The following is a 27412-nucleotide window of genomic DNA, read 5'->3' as shown; positions in this document are numbered from 1 at the left end:
AATGATAATGTCCACGATCAATTATTATGTCATTACTCTCTCACTCGTCGTCATATTGAAGATTCCTCGAGTCCGATTACTAAATGCCTTCCCGCGTCTCCAACGTTCTCTCTCGTTTCTTCTCCGGTCTTATCACCTTCCACTCTTTCGTGTCCCTCATCCTTCTTTCCTTTGCCATTCCAGCCGCCTCGTTTTCGTCCTCTTTCGCTCGCCTCCGCTCTTTCCGTGTCGCGATATTATTGGAAGCTAGGAGAAGCCAGAGAGAAAGGGCGATCGAACGGTACCGTTGGTATTCCTAAGGGTGGAGGAAGGACACCCGAGATAATGTCGTTTAAAGGCATAGGCCCGCTCCATTAAAATACCAGTCGTTCCCGGTAAATCTCATCGGCTCTTCATTTTCGAGACCGTGTACAAGAGTGGTCGAAGCGAGACCCGTCATGCTAACTAACTGTCCGGTTATCCGGAGTAAAATGCCCCCGAGGATGCTTGATCGAGGGTCACAGAAGCCCCCGATCGTCTATGAGAACGTTTCATCCCTTGTACGAAACGCGATGACGTCGATCACGAGGAAAATTCGATACCGTAAATAGGAGACCCTAGAGATCTGTCTGAAGCTTCCTTCGGATTAGTCGAGTTATGTAAATTCAAACTATTGACAATTTTCTACGAATCTAATATTTCTGCCGCATTTTTTATCACGTTGGAAACAATCGTCTTTAGTTTATGCGTACATAGGTCTGTAAAGTATCGTGTCCTGTCCTTGTTAAATGTAATTAATTTTCTAGAATAATGATGTTCTCTTGTATTTCTTATCTTTTAAACTCTTCTCCGTCGGCCACTATTCGCGTTATGTTCCTTTAAATTTCAATCTTTTTCTAAGGTGCCCATTTCATTTCAAGGAATTTGCTTTTATTACCTGAAACTTATTATCTGAATCTTATAGACTTCTTCGCAATTTATAGAATGTGAACGTTTTATTCTGTGTAAATTATATGCTTCGTATTGAATCTCGATGATTCGGGATCTTAATCAGCAAACGTAATCAAGAAATTCTTTTTTTTTTTAGCCATAAAATCTTGAGCTTCTGAGGTTAAATCCTGGCGACCCAGCCCTCAGCGGGATTAGAGCTTTATAGGCCTTGAACTTTCACGAGCTCAGGTTTTTTAATTGTGACTTTTTAAGACCAAAGACAAGCTGGTTCTTCGAAGTTTTGATTAAAATTTATTTTGATTAAGAATGTTCACTTATATCCATTAAAAATGATTAGAAATATTAAAATAAACAAGTGAAGGGGTACAATCTTCTCAGCTTTATTTTACATTGCTAGAACTTTTGAATCTCGAATTTATGTTATTATGTTATTTAATATAATACGATATGATATGATATTATCATGTTATTTATAAATAGCGATATTAATCAAGATCGTATTCTTCAAATTCGCGTCTAAAGATATTCGTAAAAATCTTTACACCGCTAGAATTCGATAAAGATTTCGTAATAAAAATTGCTTTCAAATTATTCTCTCTTAAATCTGCTCTTAAATTACAATTTAAATAATATTAACTGCTAGAACGTAACATAAGCATAAAATTCTCGTTTAAAAATGCTATCCCTTCTTCCGTCGATTTATTTTCAAATATCGAAAGAAAATACGATTCCAAGGCACACATTCGTAATTTATATATCTTTCCTGTACTTCCTTTTTTGTTTTTTTTTTTTTTTTATGAACAGTGTAAAGATGCAACGATTAAACTCAAACAGAAATCGAAAACGTAACCGATAGTAAACCGCATAAACACAACTGTGAATTCTTTTATTTTTCTCTTTTTGTTTTATTTCTGTGAAAAAGTACAGCTTTAGTAAATAACATCGCGCGGAAAGCTGGAAACGCTCGTGGACGATGATCTTCTCAAATATTCGAACTGCAGCGAAAACAGTGCTCGTGTACAGATGTGTGCAACAACGATATTCCTTAATCGCGTCGTTCTACTTCGATTGATAGAATTCTGCAACACACGGCCCTTTCGCTGACCGAAAGGAACATTATTTCGGTCCGAGCTGACCAATTTCCCGTTCGTCGAACGTGTCGCGTCCCTGGACTAAATAGCTCGAGAAACTGGGTCCTATTAAATAACCCCGGGTCGATAATATAGGCGAGAGAGAAAGAAACGCTGGGGAATAAAACGAATTGCGAGAAAAAAAATTGTACGGCGCTTGGGAAAAAGAAATCGTCGAGTGAAAATTAAGATTGACAAAGTAATAAGAAGCGGTTAATTACGGTTATTAAAAGATTATTTATTTGCATGAAATGAGTTCTAGGATAAACGATAATAAGATGCACGAGCATTCTTTTATGTTAGAAAATATATTCTTAATGAAAACAGTTGTAGAATACCTTTTATTCTTAATATAATTTATTCTTAATATAATACTTGGTGTGAATTTTGGATTTTAAATTACATACATCTCTTTCTTTTTTTTATTTTATTTTAGTAAAATTAAAATCGTATAAGTATCAAGACAAACGGTGCTATTCTTCAAAATATGTTATTTAACTTCTCCCTCTTTTAGAACAATACGACTACTAAAATCGAAGAATATAAATGTGCGATAAATACAGGAAATAAAAATAATATTGTTAAAATAAATACTGATAAAAAAGATAAAAATAATACTCTGTAAAAATACAATAATATTAATGTGGTGGCGACCAATATTTCTGGAACATTCAAGAAAACGACAAAAACGGATACCAGTCCCGAATTATAAAAAGATAAAAATACAATTTCTGTAGTACTGTTAACTGTTAACTGGTACGGCGAATTTTAATCGTAATATCGCTCTTGTATTAAGAAAACGAAAACTGTCACTCACGTTATTCCCCGATCGAAGTATACAAATTTTTCTATTCAATTCAATCAACAACTATTTGATAACTTTCTAAAGTTAAAACTATGTTTTCTCATAAAGATTTCGTTATTTGCATCTACTTACCCCCTGATTGAGGTTTTCATAGATATAATACGCTTTTATAAATTTCAAGACGTCCGTAAAAACTCTTCGTGCATCGGAAAAATTATTCTCACTTATGGGTAAATAAAATAAATTACTGGACACGTGGGCAGAAGGGAGGGGATACGAAATGAAATTCAGGTGGTAATCAGAGGAAATGTGAAAGGGACAAAGTGAGATAGATAGAAATAGAGGCGAGTTAAAGCGGGGGCAGAGCATATATCTCTCCAAAGTGAGAGACGTGAGAAAATTCAACGCAGGGTTATCACTTTCGTACTCCGATGAATGCCCATAAATATTTCCCGATATTGGGAATAATGAAAGGCCACGCCACCATGGTTATGCAACTATGCGATTAATGAAAGAATATTTTAATCATTGATCCTTAAAAATCTAAGAATAAACCGAATTTCTTGTTCCTCATCCAGGTATTTTTTAATTTCTATGAATTAAAATTGGGAAGAAGGGCCGCGTGTAGATAGCGTACAAGCAAATCAAATTGTAACGCAGTAATTATGATAAAATGATTTTGTTTAGCTTAGTTCAAATTAGACGTTCGCATTAGAAATACCGGAGTTTTCTCTTTTTCGTTATTTTATTTTATTTTTTATTCGTACCTTCTTTTTATACCTTGAAAACAAACGCTGAGAGACAATTTGCGACAATTTGCGAATTTGCGATTGAACAAAACACAAAAGAACGTCAACTGGTGAAAAAAAGTCACGAGATCAAAAATTTGTGAATAATTATACTTGCTAGCGAATAACTTTTGTCAATTATATATAATTATACTACCGATGTTAAATACATTTGTTTACAAAATATTGGATAACATAATATTTTGTAAGATACAATAACTCTAAATGATTACACGGTGATCAGGAAGATAATGGTAGCAAGTTTCATGGAACTCGACCTACACTCGAGAGAAGTTACATCCTATAGCTTAATTCGTGAGATTAATTTTTCAGGAACGATATATCAAATCGATCAGCGGAAGAAGAGTGCGTGCTCTGATCCTCTTCGTTACTCTTAATACTTATTTTCACAGGGTTATTTTTAAAGTTAATGAAACGATGCCAGGTTGATCAATAACTTTGCTGAAAGAAAGTAAGAGTTAAGGGCTCGTGAAGTGCACGCTTCAGTATCTGCTATATTTACTGGGACATCGTATTACGTACACGAGAGCGAGTTAATGATTCGAATAAAAAAAAAAAAGAAACCGTTGGAAAATCGAAAGTCTCGCGCGGACAGTAAGATGAGAATCTTATTTCGGTTGTAATCACAACTAAACTACGGATATTCGTGCAAATTTATATCTTTATAGTTTAAAAAAAAGAAATACAACGTGGTAGTTCCTTTAGACTTTTATCGAGCACTTTAAATCAGTTATTATGTTAACATAGTAAGAAGCATGAAATCTTTACAAAATTTTGCAGAGGCAACGATTAATATTCCAGAGCCAGTGACGCATTATTCGAATGAAGTCTGATGAAAAATGAATCCCGATAGCTAAAGATCTATCACTCCTTTGACAGCTGTTGTTATAGGTAGTCGAAGCGTGATAGAAATTTCTCAATTTCTTTTCGTTATTTTTTTTCAAGCGATTGCCTTTTAGAATTACGTAAATTTACGTAAGAACTTTATTATTAAGGTGATAGATATTAGAATATAGTTATTTAATTAAAATATTGGTATGGCTATAGGAGGATTTCTATTTGCCGAAATTCCATTTTACCACGAACATAATAATATTCTAAGTCATTTACATTCGTCGTAATTAGGCTGCAGGTTTTTATGCGAATTAATATTTTTACGAACACATTGTTCGCATTTTATGAACTTTTACTCCTTTACGTTTCATATAAATGCATAAAAATTCACAGTCCAATTATAATCCTTCGATGTAAAATGATTTATTCTGGAAAATTAATACAATTCGGACGTGAACCACTAACCATGAAAATGTGGGAAAAATTTGTATAATGATTCATAACGGGCATACGTAAAATTTTACGATATACAGATAGTTATTATATCCAAATATATTATCTTTTACAATACAGCATTCGATGAAAATTGAATCCTCGGTGAACGTGTTAAGCTGATGGGATTTTATTAAGTTGATTACTAATTTTTACAAAGCGAATACATTTTGCCATTGTAATGCAACACATGATACGATGAAGAATTACGCGAAGTGTGTGTTCGATAGCCTGCTGGTTGAGCTCAATTTCAAAGGACGATATTTCATTTATGGTTGCTGCTTGACAAACAATAAATTTCGTTATTGTATCTTTTTGATACAACCACAGGATATTTATAGTTCATCGAAGCAACTTTAATCGAAGTTTTCATTGTGCATTCTGCTTTGTTTTATTGATAAACGATATTTCTTAAGTTCAGATAATCATTTTTTTTCATGCTGTAAATTAATAATTTACAGAATGTAATAATATTCGTTACTTATTTTCATTATACAAACTGTCGAAATTATTCTGTTTGCAGAATAAATCGCCATGAAGTAAATATTCATTTATTTGCATCAAATATATAGCAAGAAACTCGTGTAAAAGAGCATGAAAAAGAAAAACAGCAATTTTATATAGTATCTTAAAATATTTAATTATTTTTTAAACATTTGTACAAATTTGAATAATATTTTCCAAGCTGAAATTGTTCACGATAGAAAGTTACCGGAGAAACGGATAAAATTAATGAGCTTTCCCGTGTGAATTGAAAAGCATCAAAAGGTCTAAATCCCGATTTGTTTCTCGCAGGGCAATGCTCCATTTATTTTATTGCTGCTTTTCAACGCCGTTAATGGAACGGATAAGCTCGAAAGCCATATACATAACCTTTCCCAACTCCTATTAAAACCTTGAAAAATTGCAGCTTTCCATTTCCTCTCCATTTTGTTTTGCTATAAATACAAATCTGGTTGCACGTCATTGTTTTATTGGGCAATACAATCTATAGTAATAGGAAATAACAGATTAAGCTTTCTGATTTATCGAATAATCACACCATTCAAGTTTTTAAATACTAATATGTATCCTATTTGTTGTATACTTTACAGAAATATTAATTTGTTACAGATAGTTGCTATACTTTCTTTTTTTTTTTTTTTTTTTATCTTTTAGAAAAGTATTACAAGTTATATCCTTCTTAGTGTTTCACTTGAATGTAATCAAAGAAGTTAAAATAATATCAAAATGGGAATTACAAGGGATTAAGAATATAACTTTTCTTTTCATTGCTCGTAGAAAACCCTTTTATATGATCTGCTCTTTTAAACATTATATCAACTCGAATTTTCTCTACGATTTTTACTTAACTTTACATTTACTTAATTCTTCTATTAAACTACTAAGATCCTTTAAAGATTTTAGATCGCTACTTATCACATCATAATCACTCTTGAATCGTTAACGCGTCTACACAACCAGCTGGTCCATTAAAGCACATTTTTACTTCTTTCTGAGCAGGAAGATGACGCACGACTACTCTCACAGCGTTCGTAAGACATTAAGAATTTAAAATATATCATCGGTTAATATATATCGTCGGCTATCACGGAACTTGGCCAAGCGTAAACCTTCCACGTCTTAACAACTACAATTGCACAAAGAGCACTTTTACATTTTGTCGTAAGGACTTCGAATTTCCGGCTGTGTTTCTTCCATATTAATTTCCGCGAGGGAAGAACAATGGCAACGTGCATAAATAACGCCGTATCATTTCTCTCGACAATTTTTCTTTTTTTATTTCCTTTTTCTCTCTCTCTTTTTTTTTTTTAGAACTTTTTATTCTGTACTGTTAACAGTTAAAAACAAGTCTTAATTATCCGTCGGCGTTTCAAGCACGAAATTCTCCATTCGTCGTGCAATTTACGAAATGGAGGCGGGCTGTTCTTTCACGAAAAATTCGTGAGTCCACTGCCTGACGGTAATTGCAGCGCGATTATAAAGTCGGTTTGAACGTTTTCTTTTCCTGTCTCGCCGGCCTGTTTCCCATGACGGGATCTTTCCCCGCGCATCGATTGTTTAGAACGTGAAATTACGCCGGAGAATTTAATCCATTAGCGAGTTACTTGAATCCAGCACTTTCTTGGAATACATTCGTGTCCTAAGTGGTTCGTTTTATCTTCCCTCTCGTAATCGCGTTCGTTACTTCCGCCCCGGGAAGGGATTTATCTTGTTCCAGTTAAAAGCGACCGGCTAATTTTAAATCGCACCGATCGTTCTACCTTGGTGGAATGAAGTTTTCTATTAGTTGGTTTATTACCGGAAGAAGTCTGTGGAATTCTTTTACGCGTTCGGTGGCCAAGAAATTGCCTCGATCGAGGAAGGAAAAAAGAAGGGAGGAAAGAAAAGTGGAAAGAGAGTAGAACGAGAGCACTACGTTTTCTATTTGTCGTAAAATATGTTCTCGATCGAGGAGCTAATAACGGGAACGAATTTCCTTCAACGAAACAAACGAATATACTTTCTACCATCTCCGATTTTTCCGCTACATTTCGATTTTTTTTAAACAAAATATTCGCCATTTCAATTTGAATTAACCACTCTTTAATAATCTCTACTCTTTGATAAACGTATTTAGGGATGTATTTTTAACGTGTATGGGTATTTATTAATGATTCGTTGAAAATTATACGTCGCAGTTGAAACGGGGTAAACCGATTTGGAATTTGCACATTGGACGGTGTATTTCATGCTGGTCAATATTTACCAGAGTACACGTTAATCTCATCCATATTAGCATCGATAAATATCTGCTTTTTTTTGCGATGTACACGAACTGATGAAAGGAAAGTCGGTAAATGTTTATTAAAAATATATCTCATAATCGAAGCCTCTCATAAATAAATCGGAAATATCACGAACTTTTTCCTGTTAATCCTGCAATTCCTCTTATATTTCTTGTTGCGAGTGTCTAGCTTTAATGCTGACTACGTGGCCTAGAATAATTAATTATCCGAAAAATCAGATATTATTCCGAAAAATTACGTTCTACGTTTAATATCTCGGATCATGTACAAAAATTAATTAAATTGATAAAGTAAATAATATGCAACCGTATTGTACTGTACTGTATGGAATGGAATTAACATTGGTCGACATTACACTATTTTCTTCTACCAAATTTCAAAAATACGTAAAAATAAAAAAGTAAAAAAAAGAAGAAATAGATGACGATCAACAAGTAACCGTGTAATTTTGTAATACCTATCTTTTTCAATGAAACGATGCAATTTCACAAAAGCGTTTTTATATTAAAACAAGTTCGATCTTCTATCACAGCGTCTCATTGCAAAATTCATGAACGCTGAACTCGAAGGGAATAAACAGCGAACCGTAATGCGTTCAAGACGAATCAAACGAGGATCGATGAAAGCTTCGAAACGACCACTTCAAACTCCAAACTAAATCCCAGCAAAACCAACGACGATAACATCGAAATTTCATTTCCATGTAATTGCTGGTCCTTGGATGTTTTTGGAGTCGACCGATCGCAAATATATTCAATGCACGAGCTCCGTTTATTTCTTCGCTGGCAAAATGCATTGATTTCTCTCACGGGCAGAAACAGAAAGTTGGCTCACTATAGCGAAAGATAAGCGCGGTTTCTCGATACTCGATGATATCAGATCGGATCAAGTTCACTGTCATCGTCGTGCTTGCCACGCTATCGCGAGAACTCGCGTTTCGATCCTTTATTAGGAAATTTAAAGTCGATAGAACGTTCGTGCTCCCTCCACGTGAGCCGCATAAAAGATTTCGTGAAGTTTCAAGAAAATTCCTCCAACAGTTTTATTCTCCTGCGGATTATACTTTCGATAAGGGGAATTTTGGATGAACTTTCGTTTCTTCAGAGAAGTTGTTATCGAAGATATCGAACGACACTACGTACGGTTTACTTGTGGCGATTCACGGGAAATACTGGAACATTTGTAAACGCGTTTTACGAATATATTACGTTTTAAAATTTCATTGGCGCCGTAATGATTATTAATGATTATATTGGTAAAGTTTGAAACCAATCTGAAAATGTATATACGTATAAGCTGCAAGCAGCGTATTTTATGCAAATACAGATATTTCGCAGAGATCATAGAAATAGTTAAACGGTCGATTATTCGTTATATTACAATCGAAAGACAATTTTTAAAGTGGATTAATGTTTTCGAAAATTTATAAAACCAACTTGTGACTTCGATGATACTTATCATACAGCTGCAAGTAATTAATTAAAACAAACAAGCGTAACAAGGAAATGTAAGCGGATTAAAAAATCAATCTGCGTGTTTTAAAATAAAATCAATTATATAAAAATGAATATAATACGATATTTTTAAAAAAGAACAAGAAAGATACGAAATGGGACAGATCAAGTTATAAAAGAAGAGATGAAAACGAACGATTAGTCAAATTCTGTCAATGGGGGCTTCTGACGAAAGGGGAAACGACAACGATGCTAATAAAGATACGTCACTTTCCCAATCTCTGTGGTGACAGACCGAATAATTCACAATTCGCGTTCAACGGGTCGCGTCGTTGCGTTTGATGATGACAGAGATACGTCTTTCCATTCGTTCAAAGCTTCGCTGGATGTACAGAGCTGTTGTCACGATTGTTATCGCGTAAAATCTTGTTCGTTGTTCGTCGTGTCGTAGACGTTAATCGAATCGATTGTGCTAATCTTACCAAGGAATCAACAACAACTTGACGCTAATGAACGCGATGGTAAATGCTTACTGTAACGTAGATTAGGGTGCGCGTTACATAGTTAGAGGAGGATAGCCGAGTTGATCGGTGGCGTAACTTGCGGTAAGTTAACCCGTACGCTAAATATTGAATTACATGAGATTCCGTAGGTATGCAAACGAAGATTAACAATTTGTAAATTCAGCGCAAAATTATAGTTTTGCGAATATGATTAAAAATGATTGGTGATTCGTAGACTAGATTTTCATATAAGCTAACTCTAAATAAATATCTCTTTTTGCGTTTATCTTGGTTTCTGTAAGTGTCCTGATATTTATAAACAGTAGTGTATATGTAATTATGGGCTGAAGCTGCAGATCTCATGACATAGGTTTTATTACTTTTCCCCTCGATCTTCCACTTACTCGGACGTTCTCGCTGTATAAAGCGGAAGTATACGTATAAAAATAAAAGTAATGGTAGATTTTATTCACGCTAGTGATCGTAATCGTTAACATCAACGAATTACTAGGTGATTATTGACGAGCGAATATGCTAATAATCTATTCCGCTAATCGTATTCATTATCTGTTTACACGATGTAATTAGTAATTCGTATTATTCTTATCGTTGATTTCGATGATTCATTTTTATGAAAATTAAGGAAATACGCGATATAAAAATAATCGTGTTTTGTAACTTGACGAATGAACTTCAATTTCACGTCTATAATATTTGGCAAACACCAACTTGATAAAACTACAGGTAATTTTACTTTATAAAAAATAAAAATTCTGTCCTACATAATTCTGGAAATCCTTTCATAAATTCATCGCAAACATCGAAGCTGCAGGTACTGTAACTTGTATTCTATACTCTTTAAACAACAAACTGTGAACGTGCAAAAAAATAGAACAAACGAGAATTAAAACATTTTATCGATTTCGTTGCAACATTCTATTTTTATACAATATTTTAAAGGGCGTTATCTTTTCTCTTTTGTCTCTCCTCGTTCAATTGTTCCAGTTCTCTATATCTCTTTCTCGTCACGATAGTTCGTGTACGTGAAACTTGTATTTAAACCTGAATAAAGATAGCTTCTCGGGTAAATTTATTCCAGAGAAGCTCGCGTAACATTTTTCTTCCCTTGTAGTTCTTGATACGCTACTGTTGAATTTCGTTTGTTGAACAATTTATTCTATCAAATAGCTAAAATTAAAATTGTAAATTCACGTTGCAACGTAGTTATTCAAAAGGTAAATAACGACGAAGCCAAGAATCACGAACAAGAGCTGCAAAACGCCGGCGGATCGTCGCAGATTTCTGTGCCATCTCGCCCTCTCTCTTGGCAAGATTTCGCTAACCGTTACGTATAATAACGTTCCACCTGCTAAACCTTGAAGAATCGGTACAGCTACGTCTGTCCACTTATTCTGCATCTACACAAATCATTACGCAAATTACTGTTTTCTATTCCTATGATTCATCCCTCTTGCGTTCATTTTTCAGTCAACCAAATAATTTTAATTAGAATTACTCTTTTTCAGAAATTACAACGATTAAACTTAAATTATTAATATTATTCAAAAATCAAAATTGATTAAGCTCTTAGCTCTTAAATCATTTTTCCGATTTTTATTAAATATTTAGATATACGACGAGGAAATAATAATTTTTATGAAATTGAATTAAGCATAGATCGAAGAACCATATTGATTGTAAATTAGAACCAAGTTAAGCAGACGTAAATTTCTTACTCACTTTGAATGTTAACATTCCGACTCCTATACCAACTGCAGATCCAGCGGAGAATACAAAGATTGCTAGTATGAGCTTAAAAAGAGTGCTATTAGCTCCGGCTAATTCTAATCCTAAACAGAATCCAACGACGAACTTATGGGAAGCTACTGCTCCAACTAACAAAAATACCTGCAATCAAAGATTATACAAAAATTATATTCCCCATAAATTCATAGATATCCTCAATTTATCGCCATATCGTATCATCCATATCACGTTTACACTATTTGCAAGCATTACACACTTCGGACGTAGCCTTTTGCAGGCCAACCGCCAGTCCTTCGAGGACAGCATGGACCGTGAGCGCCAATAAAAGTCCCATGATGTTGGTATTGGAATCTGAGCACGGCTCTGAATGATTGCCATGGCATAAAAATGTCTCTTCGTTGTTATAATGACGTGGTGCGGTCGGTGTATATTGTACCGCTCCGTAACCTTCGCGTTCCCAGTTGCTGATCATTCCGTTTCCGTCTAGACTCGTCTGATAAGACGTATTAAAGTCGGTATTGGGAACGCCTCTGACAGTCCGCGTGCCTGTGGCATAGCTCACTTGATGCGAGTGACTCCGGCATCGCTCCCTGTAAATCCACAAATCCATTTTCACAATTGACTTTCACTTTACGTACGAATGGCCGGTTCATCGGTCGACTTTGATGCAACTAGCACAAATGAAATTTCAATTGATCCCAGCTGGTAATTCAATCTATCATTGCTAGAAAAGATATAACAGCTCGAGACGTTTTACACGCTGTGTGAATTTCGTTTTATACCAGCAGACTATGGCCTTATATTCTTACCAGACTATGGTTTATATTCATTTTACCGTAATTATATCTTGTAACATCGTGAACATTCTTTAATTAAATTCGTAGTTAAGTAATATTTGGAATATATCTCCCAAGTTGAATTTTAAAGCGCGAGCCAATCTGTCGACGTAAATCAGTTTAGTCTTCGCGCGAACGGTTCTTGTATCAAGCTTGGAAAAAAACAGACGGTATCAGTAATGAAAGATAATCTCGTGTTAATATCTTTTAATTGTATTGCATTTGATTAGTACCGTATCAAAGTAATTCAACTGATCTCATCAAATACAACAAGAAAATATATATACGCATTCTGATAGAAAATTCGTATTTATTTTATTGTAATTCATTTAATTATGAAAAAAGGCAAAATTGCTGTTTATAATATATATATTACAAAAATGTAAAAAATGATCCATACCAATTTTAAACCCATTTCGACTTATCCTATCCGACCTATCGCAATGATAATCAAATGATAAATCAATCTTTCTGATTTAATGTTCAATCTTCCTATTAACGTTCGATTTTCCGCATACAAAGATTATGCCGATTTTTCACACCAAAGCGATCAATAATATTAAAATAACAAAAGAATTACACAGTTATCAGAAGACAAGCGCAAGAATGTATCATTTCTACTTCTCACCACTCTCATGCTCCTCTTCCATTATCAGTTATTTACAAAGACACGGAGTGTATTATTAGACGATCTAGGATTAAACGTAGGATTACTTACTATCGGCTGATTCATTCAAGCTGCAAACGAAATAATCAACTAGTTAAATACAAAAGTTAAATGTAAGCTATCATTTTAGAAATAGAAATCTTATAAACCGACTAAAACAAACTGCTATTATTCTACAACAGATAAAATTGTTAAAATATTGAACGTCACTGTTGACAAGTATATTATGAGAAACCTTCATTTTTGAAAAAGAATCAAAGTTAAGTAGATGAGACAGAAGATAGTTTGTAAGGTAGCAGATAACACATTTTATCTATTAATTGATAAACTTTTGTAAACTTGATTAAGGAACTCTTCATATTATTTAATGTAGAATTATATACGATGTTATATATGTACTAATATATTAATATTTATCAATGTAAATATATACATACTATATCAATATACTGCTATAGGTATATGTATATGTACTCTAGAAAAGTAAAATCAAAATTAATTTTCTGAATAACAAGAAACAACTATATAAAAAGAAACGACATGTAAAATCTTCAATTTGTGGTCTATTGCTCTGTGTATCGGTCTATTGTCCATTAATTTTTACATCCTAAGTGACATGACAGCAACTTGAAATAGTGCTTGTAAACATAATTCGTCGTTGCAACACTACAACTAAATATAAAAAATTCCATTCCGATATCAAAGTACCATTAATCATCGTATCGCTATAGAATACTCGAATAGAATACTCCAGAATCCTTTTCTTAAACAAGTAATCTTTGATTATCACGATATATTAAACAGAATCGTGCATGTACTTATATACGTACGTCTGGTTTCCATTGTTCCAGTTCGAGTTTTCGTAACGATGTTCCTGCGGAACATGCTGGTCTTCACTGCCCCAAAAATAATGGACACATTCGTCTATAAGATACAAGAGAAGAAATCCGCATGAAAAAAGTAGTTCTGCGTGTTTAGACATAGATTCCCGCGTTTCCGGTAACATGTGCAGAATAGAAGTCGCGAACAGAACGCCACCACCAAAACACAGTGTGCATGAGAGAAGGAGCTTCTGTTGAAGATATCTCACGCGTGAAACAAAACACACCGGTGCAACACCAACGACAAAGCTGCCAACGCCGATGATGATCATCGACGCGAGCTTCGCCTGGACCGCGGTGATCATCATTTTCCAGACGATGCACGGAATATGTTCACTGCTGACTGACACTGGCAGCAACACTCATCAAAACGATTGACGCTAATCTGGCAAGCGTGATAAGGTCAACTGACTCGAGAGATACGAACGCGATCACGAGTTCCTCTCTCTCGAAAATTGATTATCGGGAAAATTCGATGGTCTCGCGTCTGAAAATGGGCATCGTATCGAGATCCGTGACTTCGTTATTATCTGTCACTAACTACCGTGGTATACCGTGGTATCGAGATTCAGTAACGGCCGTCAATGATAAATGACACAGCATAGAGAACGCGTAAAGTAACACTGGCCGGAAGCGATCCATAGGTGGAGACGGCAGCGATCGCAGTTTTATTTGATATTGATAACCTTCTACGATATATTCTTACATTCTTTATTTAACTACCCAGAATAGTTTCTTTAAATAGCGAAAGTATAAAAATACGCTCTTCAATAAGTATATAATTATGTTATTTTAGCACAAATGTATATTTATAAAATGAAAAGTATTTTTAAACGTTATTTTGTAAACTTGTAAACGTACGACATAAATGCTATTTCTATATAAGATTATAATATAACTACCTTGTATAACGTGTATATATAAATTTATATTTATATTTTTTTAATACTAAATTAAGACTAATTAAGATAAATACTTTCGGTTTTTATACTATTACATTACATATTTTTCTGTATCCTTATAATACTAAATATATTTGCAAAGATATTTTCCTTTACACGTTAATATTTTTAAATAAGTACAATTTATTATTTAATCAATCTTCGACGAACCGTTAGAAAAGATTATGAACATTTATTTGATTATATAAATACTAAAAACGTGATTAATAGTATTACATAACAATCACATTTGCAATCAGAATCATCGGTATTTTAGAACTTGAAACAGAAAAAGTTTAATTTTTCAAAAATTTTTGATACAAGTACTGAAAATACTATTTAAATTATATGTATTTATATATATGCTTTTTCTTCTTATATTTATATAACTTAATTTTAGGAAAAAAAATTAAGATACTTAAAGAATTAAATTTATTAGTATTGATTTCGTATTATTACCGACAAGTGTTAAATATCAATATAATGAATGCAATGAACCAGTGGCTTTCTCTGAGACAATTAGATAAAAAATTGCTAAATCATAAAAAAATGTAAATGTATTAATTTAAACAAACTTCGCTCATATAATAAAACAAATAATATGAGCTGTAAAGAGGAAGTGTTTCATAGAAAAATGTAGATTGTGTTTTAAAACCTAAGTTCTATGTTCTAGGAGAGTCGACTATGTAAATATCTTGTAATATAAAAAGTCAAATAAAAATCGATATAGCCTACATTTGTATAAAAAGCTGCCACTAGTAAAGCTGTAATAAATAATAAGTATAACTAATATTAACTGGTATCACAAATATAATGAAATATTATAAACGTACTGCTAAGGTTATGTTACATAAAACAATTTAAAACACTGCTTTTCTTAATTAAAATATGAGTTCACGATACAAATCTGATAATAAATTCAGGCATAAATATCAATATGATGATGAACAAAAGAAAAGTAAATATGATTCAAAATTACCATACAGTACAGATTATGATAAAAAAGGGATTTTAAACCAAAAAAGTGATTTTTCTCAAGAAATCACTAATAAGAATACCGAAGAATTTTATTTTAGTAAATATAAGCATGAATTGAATAAAATATTCTCAGGAAATTTAAATGTAATCCAGGATACTGATGATTTTTGGAGATTTGTTAATAAATATGAAACTGTACAGAAAAAACTACGAACTCCAGATATTTTACCTAATTTTTCACTAAATACTATCGGTGTGCCAGAAACATACCATAAATTACATTGCATAAATTTCAAATTAAGTTATAATTTTAATGAATTATTTGCACGTGTAGTGCCAGTTAAAGCATTAACAAAAGAACGCTTATTGAAGTTTCAGAACATAATTATCTTATATTTAGACTTTAAGCAAAAAGAAAAATTTGCCAAGCTAAAAAAACTCAGGAAATCACAAGTAAATTTACCAGTTTATCAATATAAACATGAAATTATTGAAACAATAAAACAGGAACAGGTAGTTATAATAGCTGGTGATACTGGTTGTGGAAAATCCACTCAAGTGCCTCAATATTTATATGCAGCAGGTTTTCAAAAAATTGGTACATACAATATAAGTCTTATATTTAAGATTACAAATATTATATTGAACAAACTTAACTTTTCAAGAAATATTATATTATACTAAAAAAATATTTTTTATAGCTTGTACACAACCAAGAAGAATAGCTTGTATATCTTTAGCAAAACGTGTTGCTTTTGAAACATTAACAGAAAACTGCAATGATGTTGGTTACCAAATTCGTTTTGAAAAGCAAAGAAATCAAAATACCAAAATTACATTTATAACAGAAGGTCTTTTGTTAAGACAGGTAACAATAAGACTATAATAAATGTCTAATAATATAGTTTACATGTTAAATGTTATAACTGTAATATATATCTGATATATTGTATGTTTTCCTTAGTTATCTGGAGAATTTGAATTATTACCTTATGATGTAATTGTTTTGGATGAAGTGCATGAACGTCACCTACATGGAGATTTTCTTCTTGGTATTATGAAATGTATTATTAATCAAAGGCAAGATCTAAAATTAGTACTTATGTCTGCTACAATTAATATTGAACTTTTTAATAATTACTTTTCAAAAGAAAATGTTAAAGTAATACAGGTATATTTATAATCATTTAACTGACAAACCCATTAAGAATGATATTATGATAGTATGTAATTAACTAATTTATAGGTTCCTGGAAGGTTGTATCCTATTCAGTTATTGTACAGGCCTGTTACTATAGAAGATATTCGATATAAAAATGATAGATTCAATCCAAGTCCTTATATACAAATAATGCAAATGATTGATCAAAAATATCCAGGTAGAAGATTTTACTTTCTTATAAAAAATTAGTCACTTGTATCATAGTAATAATTGATATTTTCAGCTGAAGAAAAAGGCGATTTATTAATATTTTTAAGTGGAATGAGTGAAATTAATGCAGTTGTAGATGCAGCAAAAGAATATAGTCAAAAAAAAAATAATTGGATTATCTTAGCACTTCACAGCACTCTAGCTATTAGTGAGCAAGATAAAGTAAAATTTTTTACACGTTTGCTTTAAAAAATTCATGTTTATAATCCTGATATAACTGATGTCGTATTTTCTTTTTTAAAGGTATTTGATTTTGCTCCTGAAGGAGTGAGAAAGTGTATTGTATCTACTAACATTGCTGAAACTTCTATTACTATAGATGGAATAAGATTTGTTGCTGACAGTGGAAAAGTAAAAGAAATGAGTTATGATCCATCGTGCAAAATGCAACGACTCAAAGAATTTTGGATTAGCAAAGCTAGCGCAGAACAACGGAAAGGAAGAGCTGGTAGAACTGGACCTGGAGTATGTTACAGGTATCATAGTCAATTATTAAACTAGAATATATATTTCGTAATATTCTCATAATTTAGTGTACTAAGATCTTAAATCATAAACTATTTTTTTATAGATTATATTCTGAAGAAGAATACATGTCTTTGGAAAAATATTCAACTCCTGAATTACAACGTGTACCTCTAGATTCCTTACTTCTACAAATGATTGCAATGGGACTTCCAGATGCGCGAAAATTCCCGTTCATAGAACCACCTTCACCAGAAAACATTGAAAATTCTATATTATCTTTGAAAGAACATGTTAATATACTTATATAAGTCACATAATAATTTATACACGCGAGTACGATTAATATAAATAAAATAATATTTCCAATTTACAGGGTGCGCTAACGGATAATGAAAAAATAACATGTATTGGAAAAACACTTGCACGCTTACCTGTTGATATAACAATAGGGAAAATGTTAATAATGGGTTCTATTTTTCACCAAGTAGAACCAGTCTTGTCATTAGCTGCTGCCTTAAGCATACAAACACCATTTACAAATAGAGCATATAGGGATTCAGAATGCGAGGTAATAAAATATAATTTATACATTTTTTACATATAAAAAGCAATAATCTTGAAAAATAATTCTGAAGACATCTAGGAAAAAATTGGAATCTGATCATGGTGATCCAATAACATTACTAAATGCATTTAGAGAATGGTTAGAAGTAAAACAACAAAGTTCTCAAGAATCCAGAGGTAGTGGTAACAGTAGTAGAAAATGGTGCAAAAGAAGAGGTTTAGAGGAACAGAGATTTTATGAAATGACAAAATTGAGAGCACAGTTTAAGGAATTACTTCAGGTAAATTATTAATTTTCTAATATTAGCTTATCAAACTTTATTTAAAAATTAATTGCTTCTAACTAACAGGATTGCAAATTACTGAGAAGTCTCCCAAAACCAAATTCTTCTATGTCCAGTGCAGAACGCGCTATAAGACATGGAGAGCTTAAACTTTTAAAATCATTAAAAAGAACCTACAAACAAAGTGAACCTAGAAAGCGAAAACAATTAAAACTAGAATCATTTGATATTCAATTTGAAGATAATGATCATGATGATGGTGAAATTGACATAAAAGATATCGAATTTCGAATGAAAAATGATCCAAATCAAGTGCAAAATCTATTAACAGCAGCCACTGCATGTAGCTATAAAGATTTAACAATGTTAAAATTAATACTCTGCAGTGGTTTATATCCACAATTTGCATGTGCCGATGAATTTAATTATTGTAAGGTAATAATATTATCGTATATATTTAAAATAAATTAATTTTCGTCGTTACATAATATGAACCTTTGCAGACAACAAACGAGCAACTGTTTCATACAAAAGCAAAACCATATATTGCTTTACACCCAATGAGTTTCTTTGGAAATCATCCCCAAGTATTGCAATTGGAGGAAGCTGATATTGTATCAATACCAGGTTTTAAAAGTAAAACTGCCGTTAGTCCAAAACATACAATATTAACATATTTGTAAGTTCTTTTAATAATATTTTAAGATAGCATAAGAAAACTTCTACTTTGATTGATCATATATTAATTTAACAGATCTCTTTTGGAGACAACAAAGCCTTACCTAGTAAATACACTTAGAATGCCTGCTGCACAAACATTACTTTTATTTACACGTGAAATCGACACAAATAGTACATTTTCAATGTATGTATATATTATATAATGAAATTGAAAAAAAAATCTTTATTGAATCAATATCTGTTTATTTTTTATAGAATAATATGTGATTCGTGGTTAGAATTAAAATTTCCTATACCTGATAGTGGTCAGATTTTACTGATGAAAGCTAACAAATTACGACATAAATGGGATTTCTTGTTAAATCAACAATTACAAGGTATTAAATGAAACATGTAAGAAATATTAAGTTAATATGTAATATTATAAATGTATTTATATTGTAATTTCCATATTATATTTTAAAAAGTAATACATAAATATTTTACAGATTCAAGTACCAGCAGTGATGAAAATCAGGATTTCAGTGAATTTGAGTACACACTTACTCAGGATTTAATTGAATATATGCATACTACTGTTCCATATACACTAAAACGCCTTTTACCGGCTGATCTTAAAACAATATATGTGGGATGTGGTGAAAACAGTATATTGATAGATCCAAACCCTTTTCAATCAGATTTTGTAGTAATACCAAACTCAATTAAAGGAGGAGTTCACGTAACAAACACTATTACATATAATTGGTAAATTAATAATATATTTTTACAACAAAACAGAATAATATAAAGTAACCAAAAAGTATAATTTCTTTTTAGTGTGAAAGAAACTGAATGGAGTGATCGACTTTCTACAGAAATTTTAGTAACACAATGGCATTGTTCAAATTGTAACATGCAAGCAATACTAACAAGCATAGAAAAATTACAACACCAACAATCCTGTGTTAAAGCAGATATAAAAGATGTTGAAAAACATGACAATATTAAACGTAAACCTAATGCACAAGCATATGAATGTCCTGATTGTGCACAAATATTATACTTGACACCAATTGAAATTCTTAAACATAAAAAATCTCATGTTAAATAAAGTATTTATTTGATAATATAATAATGTACATTAAATCTTATATTTCATTATAGAATAAAGCAATATCTTTCATATAGTGACATTTTACATTTTTTGTATATACATTCATTGTAAGTTTATAAATTAACTATATAATCCTTTTACAATATTTGCATATATAAAATTATGTCCATGGTAAAAAGTTTGAGAACATAAAACAACCTACAACTCCATATCCTAGAAAATAGGAAAATATAAGTTTATCTTTCAAAGTATATTTCTTTTTTGTTAAAAAGAATACTTTCCACTTAGAAAATACATTTTCCTTATCATCGTATAAATTATTATCATTATTAGGACATAAATAACACATTGACAAAGCACAATACCAATATATCAATGGACTTGCTGAACTTATTAAACGGGTGCTTACTTGAATGTGTACAAATAAAATACAGAAGATAGCTAAAAATAAACCATGAATAACAAATACTAACATTTCAGTTGGATACTTTTTTCTTTCAGTTTCTACATTATTTCCAATATCTTTAATAAATCCCAATGTATAAAAATACTTCTTATGTTCAAAAAAATACTCCTTTATACATCTAATCATAATATACAATATTGGAAATGCTAAAATAAAGTTTGGTATTTGTTTTATTTCATAGTAATTTAGAAATCCTACATTCCAATATCTTTTTTGTATATAAGAATATGCCATTGGAATTTTTGAATGGCACCATTCTACATTACTATTACCAGGCAACACTAAATTGTTAACTATACTAAAATTAGTAATATGTTCAGGAATAGATGTTAGATTTAAATTAAGAGTACAAAACATAAGATAATTATATGTTTGTAACAAAATAAATGGAATTATTGATATAATTATTGTATTAAACATTAGACAAAATATTTTTAATGTACCTATTTTAGAAATAAATTGACAAAGTGTTTTTAATGAAAAGTTTACATTTTTTTCTGTATAAGTATGTAACAAATTTTGCAATTGATAATATATAGGGAAACCAATATTAACCATTCCATTAGATCTTGTAAGAATGGATAAACCTATTGGAAAAGATACATATGGATCTAGTTTAATGGATCTTAACATACTGTAATATGATAAGTACGCAAATAAAGATTCTGAATAAACAGCTGAAAAGAATATGGATGCTGGGTTTATGCAGTACAATATTGCTGCTTTATAAGCTACACTTGTTGATTTTAACACTGCCTTACTAAGATCATAAAATATAACAGCAGATTTTACAAAACATATAATATTAACTAACGTAGCTGTAATAAGTATAGAACTATGAACATTTAATACAAAGAATATTTTTCTTATGGGAACAGAAATAATCCGAAGTAACATAGGATACAATGGATAGAAGGCCAATGTGTTCTCATATGTATATCCATATTTTGCAATATGCAAAAAGTATTCACCGTCCCATCGTGCAAGACCACTAAATAGAAATGTTACTATACTGTCATATAATGAAATTTGTTCAGAATTATCAGTAGGAGCTTTAAATGCATCTGCATTGTGATCAGGACATATAAAATTAAAGAAGAATTGTAAACTTAAAACTATTATCCTACTAATTATTGCAAACCAAAAAACTTTCCTTCGTGCTTCATACATTCTATTACAGCACATAGCAATATTTTGATTTAATATTGCATTAATTATACTTCTTCTATTAAAATTCAATTTAAATTCTTTTCCAGTTGTCAATATAAATTAATTTCTCTGATAGTAGGCATTCTCTTACTATATGTAGACAGAAAGATTTCAAACGTATTATGTAACGTATTCCTTTCTCTCAAACTCATAATTGTTATATTATAAGAATGTGTGGCTAAAAACAAATATTTAAATTACATTATGTTAATGACCTTTTCCTAATTCTCATAATTTATTATATATTTTCTATTTATCAGATATTTTTCCTTATTTTCCTTTATTTTTATTACATTGTTTTTCATTATACTAATTTATAAACTACCAAATATAAAAATTACATTTTTAATTATTTTCTGTTTAATTATAATATTGTAATATTGTTATAAATATGACCTACCTAAGATGCCAAGTTATAAATGAACTTAATTTGTACAGCAATCAATATGATCACCAACATATTTCAACATTCAGTATCCTGAAGGCCATCAGTACAGCATCGAACTTAAATATTCTGAAATCAGCAGTACACACATACATATTGCAATTTTCAAATGAATCATTTTTTTTTTTTTTTAAGTAATCTACACGATACAAGAATTTTTTAAAATTCAACTTAGTAATGCAATTATTCACTTGCTATTAGTATCCTAATAACTAAGAGTCATTAAATAAGAATATAATTTTTAAAGACATAATATACATGTGTTTATTTTAAATTCATTTTTAAGATTACAAAAGCATGATTTTATTCTGCATATTCAATTCTATATAAATGCGATACTATTGCATTTATATATACTTTTACTTTGTCTCATTACTATAAATATATTTTATTATACAAAAAAATTTTATCATATAAAAAAATTATACAATTTTTCTCAGACATGTAGCAGAGTTATATTTTTACACCACAAACTTTTTTAGCATAATCTACAATATGATGATCTTTTGGTGTGCATTCATATTCAATATTTTCTGCATATGGCATAGGTACATCAATACCAGTGCAACGGACTGCTGGTGCATCAAGCTGGAAAAATATTGGGTTTTCCATTATTGTTGCCACAATTTCAGAGCCTACTCCACATATAGGCCAACCTAATTCAACACTCATAAGTCTGTGGGTTTTTGTAACAGATTTAAAAATTGTATCCCAATCTATTGGTCTAAGAGAACGTAAATTAATCACTTCTGCTTCTATTCCTTCTCCTGCCAGAATTTCTGCTGCTTGCATTGTATACAAGGTAGCTTGACCATGTGCAGTTAAAGTAATATCTTTACCAGGTTTTTCAATTTTAGCTTTACCAATGGGTATAACAAAATCTTTATCCATAGCTTCATCTGATACAGGAAATTGAACATTATATAAAACTTCACTTTCTAAAATTACAACAGGATCAGGATCTCGAACAGCAGCTTTTAAACTACCCCTATAATCTTCGCAAGTTGTTGGTGACATAACTTTTAAACCAGGTATGCTCATGTACCATCCTCCAAAACACTGAGAATGTTGGGCTGCTAAACCTTTAGCATTACCATTTGGACCACGAAATACAATGGGTACAGGATATCTTCCTGCAGACATGTAAAGATTTTTAGCAGCAGCATTTACTATTCGATCAATAGCTTGCATTGAAAAATTAAATGTCATAAGTTCACATATTGGTCTTAGACCAGCAAGTGCTGCTCCGATGGCTAAACCACAAAATCCAGCTTCTGTTATAGGTGTATCAATTAATCTTTTGTCACCATATTTTTTCCAAAGACCTCTTGTTACTTTATAAGCACCATCATATTGTGCAACTTCTTCTCCCAAAATAAATACATTTTCATCTCGTGCTAATTCTTCGTCAAGAGCTGCATTTAATGCATCTCTTACAGTCATTTGTGTAACATATTTATAGCTTTGTTTTTGTAAAATACGTATGTTTGACAACATAGTATTCCTTAAGAAGCATATGAAATGCATTTTACATCATAAAAATATAATTATAGTATATTATAAGTTGTGTATTTTAAAACTATAAAATTTAAGACGAAAAAATACATCTATTTTCCTTCTTTATATATTTCAGGTTAGACGATATACTTGTATAACAAATTACATACATTAGGCATTAATTTTTTTACTTTTAGCAGTATATAATAAAAAATGGGTAAATAGTGATACATCAGACTACACTATTACTTATTAATTTATTATTTTATTATTTAAAGACTTTTTTGTATGACAATCATATATAAAGATTATATAAGACTTAATAATTTCGATGTATTTTAAACTTCATATTGTGAAATACAAAATCACTTTTCCATGGCCTACTTAAAAAAATAAATGTTTTTGCACATATGAGTATATACATATATATATATATATTCTATATTCTATATCAACTTCTAATAAAAACAATCTTAATCTTAGAGACAAATATTAAAAGAATCGCATCAAAATTAATACATTTTATAGCTGACACAATAAAAATAATGCAATTATGAAAAATAATGTTTCCAGTAGAAACATAAATCGACTTTTTTAGTGTAACAATAACATACACAACAATTCGAAAATGGTTTTAAGTACAATTTTAAATACAGCTAAAACTATATATTTGTTTTCAACTTAACATCAAAATTGCATTTATTCTAATTTTTCTTTTTTTTCACGAATCTCCTTTATTAATCTTCTTCTGTTCTAATTTTTTTAAAAGAGAGATTTAAAATGTACGATGAGAAATACTGTAATAAATACATTTTATTAAATTATACAAAATTTGATAAATGAATTTATAAACCTTTTCTAACCTATTCGAAGAAAAAAAAGAATATTTAATTTATCTTAATTCTAATATACATATATTAAATTTGAAATATTACGCGTTTTTATCAGTATTATCATAATAGTAATTGATTAGATTACCTTTAGTATAAACATAACAACTAGACTTATTAAACTCTACTTTATTTTAAATTAACAGCAAATAACGATATCACTAACCATTGACAACAAAAACTCTACTTTAAGAAGTCAAATGAGGAAATAAATTATTTTTAGTTTTCTTAAAGTTTATAATGAAGAAATGTAATATCTAATTTTTATTTTTATATCTACTAATACATTATTTAATAGATTTAATTGTTACAATAAAATTTAAATAATGAAATCTAGTGACTACAGTTCTAGTTAACGGAATAGGTATAAAATGAGATCATATAAGATTTTAACAGTTAATTCCTTAACAATTAAATTTGGCTGTCATATAAGCTTTGATGTTTCACTGAGATATTAAATAGTCATTTTTATTGTGCTCACTTCTATGTTTATATAAAATTAAATGTGACAGTTTATTGTTTCACCACCTATTATAACTGATATCTTCTGTATTCTTTTTTAATGCTGTAAATATATATATAATGTAAAGTATTATGTATGATAACAATTGTGCCATAATAAAATTATTAACAGTAATTTCTTATATATTCTTATGTAATTTCAGTATGGTATGATATACATAATCTCGTTTTAATCATAGAAAGATATAAAGGCTATAATGAATAAGGTTATGTTTACAAATGTCATAGCTTTTAGTAAATTACTAAAAGTAAATCATGAAATTACAAAATTTGCAACTAAATTTCTACATATACGTAAGTATTTTAAAAATTAAATATAATATCTGCAGTATTAAATACAATATAAAGAATAATGTGACAATTTTGCTTCTAGAATTTCAAATCCTCTTTTCAAAGAAAGATGAAATGTCTGAGAGTCCAAGAATGCGTGAATTTAGAAAAAAATTAAGAGAACGTACACCTATAGGTATTTATTTATTTTAAGAAATTTATTATAAGTTCATAAAAATAGTGTTAGTAAAATAAAATTGTGTAATATGCAACAGAAAAATTGGAAGAACTGGAAGAAGGCAAACATCCTTATCAAGAAAAAGAACCGTTGAAACCATTTCCAAATGATACTAATCCAGAAACAGGTGAAGTAGGAGGTCCACGTGGACCAGAACCAACACGATATGGTGATTGGGAAAGGAAAGGTCGAGTAACAGACTTCTAAATATTTTTTAGTTCATTGTATGTACATAAAAAATATAGTTTATACAAGATGTAGAATTAAAAACAGGTATAGTTTAGCAATTTAAATTAGAATAAAAAACTTATTGTGTATATGTATAAAGTAAAATAATAAATATTATATTTATATTTAAAAAATGTAGCCTTCATTTTTAGCGAATCATGTTTTATTCTATCATACCATACTTTTACAAACATTTTTAACTAATGGATAAACAATTAAGTATCAAATTACAATGATAAAAGGTAATTATAAACATCTGACAACTTATATAAAATTATATATGTGTACATAGATTATATATATATATATATATTTGTAAGAAATGTGTTGTCAGAAGTATAACAAAAGAATAAGGATATTACGAGATATTACAAATATGGATATTTTGAAGTTAAAGCTCTTTTTGAAACATATTAATACCAGTATAGTCGATTCCATAAATAAAATTTCTACAAAATCATTAATATATACTCAACCGAAAGAATTTTCAACAGGTATCCAACATAGATATAAGTCTTCATTTGTAAAGCAATAATTTTGATAATTTAATACTAGATACTTCTTTGCTATATGCATACATAGGTAGTCTATTGCGAGTTAAAGAACCAGAGGCAAAAGGTGAGAAAAAAGAATCACTAAGAATGAAACAATTTCATAAAAAATTAAAATTGCAACCTATACCTAGTAAGTATAATTCGTAATATGTTACATGAAATAACAGTTAAAATTAATATGATATTTGATTACCATAAATTTGAGATACAATCATTATAAAAAAATATAATAATAGGGGTACCTCCAAAAGAACGTTTTGTGGACTTAGTACTAGTGGAAACTGATCCAAATAATGGAGAACTAATAACAAATAGCGAAAAAGATCCAACAAAGTGGGGGGATTGGCAAAATGGTGGGCGGGTGAGCGACTTTTAATTCAAAATTCTCATTTCAAGATATAAATATCTAAAATATGGTGAAGTAACACTTGATTCGTTTAAATTTATAAAATTTATTGTACTACTTGTAAATCTTGTTTGTTTATTAAATAATATTGCAAGTTTCTTCTACTCTTTTATGTACATATCTGTAAAAAAACTACACCAATATGTTGGCAGACAAAACATCTTAATTGAACGACATAAATAAACAAAAATAAATATAAAATTTAAAACATTTGTTTCAAATGTAATTATTGAAACTGTATAAGGAGATAAGTAAAATATATTTCTTTTAAATAACATCCTAGTTAATATGATCATCCAAAATATGTTCATAAATATATTTAATGATAGAAAATAATAGTTGAAAA

The 27412-nt window shown here is 30.4% G+C and overlaps 5 protein-coding genes across 6 annotated transcripts; 3 read left to right on the top strand and 2 right to left on the bottom strand.

Annotated features, from left to right (window-relative positions):
• Positions 1-6768: 6768 nt before the first annotated feature.
• LOC132910336 (zinc transporter ZIP3) lies at positions 6769-14549 on the bottom strand. Its single transcript, XM_060965974.1, has 4 exons — positions 13847-14549; positions 11770-12103; positions 11487-11654; positions 6769-11164 (listed from the first exon to the last, which is right to left on the bottom strand). The coding sequence occupies exons 1-4, from the start codon at positions 14203-14205 to the stop codon at positions 10955-10957; spliced, it is 1071 nt and encodes a 356-aa protein (XP_060821957.1). The 5' UTR covers positions 14206-14549; the 3' UTR covers positions 6769-10954.
• A 783-nt stretch (positions 14550-15332) lies between these two features.
• On the top strand, positions 15333-20414 carry LOC132910213 (probable ATP-dependent RNA helicase DHX34). The gene is made up of 15 exons (XM_060965794.1): positions 15333-16414; positions 16518-16684; positions 16781-16987; positions 17063-17195; positions 17262-17410; positions 17492-17724; positions 17820-18006; positions 18090-18284; positions 18352-18561; positions 18631-18999; positions 19068-19243; positions 19319-19429; positions 19501-19622; positions 19734-19992; positions 20065-20414. The coding sequence occupies exons 1-15, from the start codon at positions 15727-15729 to the stop codon at positions 20336-20338; spliced, it is 3480 nt and encodes a 1159-aa protein (XP_060821777.1). The 5' UTR covers positions 15333-15726; the 3' UTR covers positions 20339-20414.
• LOC132910225 (pyruvate dehydrogenase E1 component subunit beta, mitochondrial-like) lies at positions 20326-25071 on the bottom strand. Of its 2 annotated transcripts, XM_060965799.1 has the most exons (3): positions 24937-25071; positions 22417-22530; positions 20326-22194 (listed from the first exon to the last, which is right to left on the bottom strand). In XM_060965799.1, exon 3 carries the CDS (start codon positions 21990-21992, stop codon positions 20502-20504), a length of 1491 nt encoding a protein of 496 aa, XP_060821782.1. In that variant the 5' UTR covers positions 21993-22194; positions 22417-22530; positions 24937-25071; the 3' UTR covers positions 20326-20501. The 2 variants fall into 2 exon arrangements, with proteins under 2 accessions (XP_060821782.1, XP_060821784.1); XM_060965801.1 differs by lacking the exon at positions 24937-25071 and having other exon boundaries at positions 21763-22194; positions 22417-24896.
• A 186-nt stretch (positions 25072-25257) lies between these two features.
• On the top strand, positions 25258-26240 carry LOC132910251 (succinate dehydrogenase assembly factor 4, mitochondrial-like). Its single transcript, XM_060965802.1, has 4 exons — positions 25258-25432; positions 25514-25664; positions 25744-25836; positions 25916-26240. The coding sequence occupies exons 2-4, from the start codon at positions 25568-25570 to the stop codon at positions 26083-26085; spliced, it is 360 nt and encodes a 119-aa protein (XP_060821785.1). The 5' UTR covers positions 25258-25432; positions 25514-25567; the 3' UTR covers positions 26086-26240.
• A 203-nt stretch (positions 26241-26443) lies between these two features.
• On the top strand, positions 26444-27358 carry LOC132910265 (succinate dehydrogenase assembly factor 4, mitochondrial-like). Its single transcript, XM_060965811.1, has 3 exons — positions 26444-26600; positions 26689-26790; positions 26897-27358. Exons 1-3 carry the CDS (start codon positions 26483-26485, stop codon positions 27034-27036), a joined length of 360 nt encoding a protein of 119 aa, XP_060821794.1. The 5' UTR covers positions 26444-26482; the 3' UTR covers positions 27037-27358.
• Positions 27359-27412: the final 54 nt, after the last annotated feature.

The sequence above is a fragment of the Bombus pascuorum genome, chromosome 1 (assembly GCF_905332965.1).
Source record: "Bombus pascuorum chromosome 1, iyBomPasc1.1, whole genome shotgun sequence".
Classification (NCBI taxonomy): Eukaryota; Metazoa; Arthropoda; class Insecta; order Hymenoptera; family Apidae; genus Bombus; species Bombus pascuorum.
Note: the sequence above shows the minus strand (reverse complement) of the source record. Positions and strands in the feature narration are given on the sequence as shown.

Coding starts and splice junctions, on each gene's coding strand:
- LOC132910336 (XM_060965974.1), bottom strand. CDS start 14,205: ATGATGATCACCGCGGTCCAGGCGAAGCTCGCGTCGATGATCATCATC. Junction 11,655..11,769: donor TGCAAAAGGCTACGTCCGAA/GTGTGTAATGCT, acceptor CTTTGATTGCAG/GTATTTTTGTTAGTTGGAGC. Junction 11,165..11,486: donor TCGGAATGTTAACATTCAAA/GTGAGTAAGAAA, acceptor TGATTTGTGTAG/ATGCAGAATAAGTGGACAGA.
- LOC132910213 (XM_060965794.1), top strand. CDS start 15,727: ATGAGTTCACGATACAAATCTGATAATAAATTCAGGCATAAATATCAA. Junction 17,196..17,261: donor GATTGATCAAAAATATCCAG/GTAGAAGATTTT, acceptor TGATATTTTCAG/CTGAAGAAAAAGGCGATTTA. Junction 17,411..17,491: donor CTATTAGTGAGCAAGATAAA/GTAAAATTTTTT, acceptor TCTTTTTTAAAG/GTATTTGATTTTGCTCCTGA.
- LOC132910225 (XM_060965799.1), bottom strand. CDS start 21,992: ATGTGCTGTAATAGAATGTATGAAGCACGAAGGAAAGTTTTTTGGTTT.
- LOC132910251 (XM_060965802.1), top strand. CDS start 25,568: ATGAATAAGGTTATGTTTACAAATGTCATAGCTTTTAGTAAATTACTA. Junction 25,665..25,743: donor AACTAAATTTCTACATATAC/GTAAGTATTTTA, acceptor TTTTGCTTCTAG/AATTTCAAATCCTCTTTTCA. Junction 25,837..25,915: donor AAGAGAACGTACACCTATAG/GTATTTATTTAT, acceptor AATATGCAACAG/AAAAATTGGAAGAACTGGAA.
- LOC132910265 (XM_060965811.1), top strand. CDS start 26,483: ATGGATATTTTGAAGTTAAAGCTCTTTTTGAAACATATTAATACCAGT. Junction 26,601..26,688: donor ACCGAAAGAATTTTCAACAG/GTATCCAACATA, acceptor ATGCATACATAG/GTAGTCTATTGCGAGTTAAA. Junction 26,791..26,896: donor AAAATTGCAACCTATACCTA/GTAAGTATAATT, acceptor ATATAATAATAG/GGGTACCTCCAAAAGAACGT.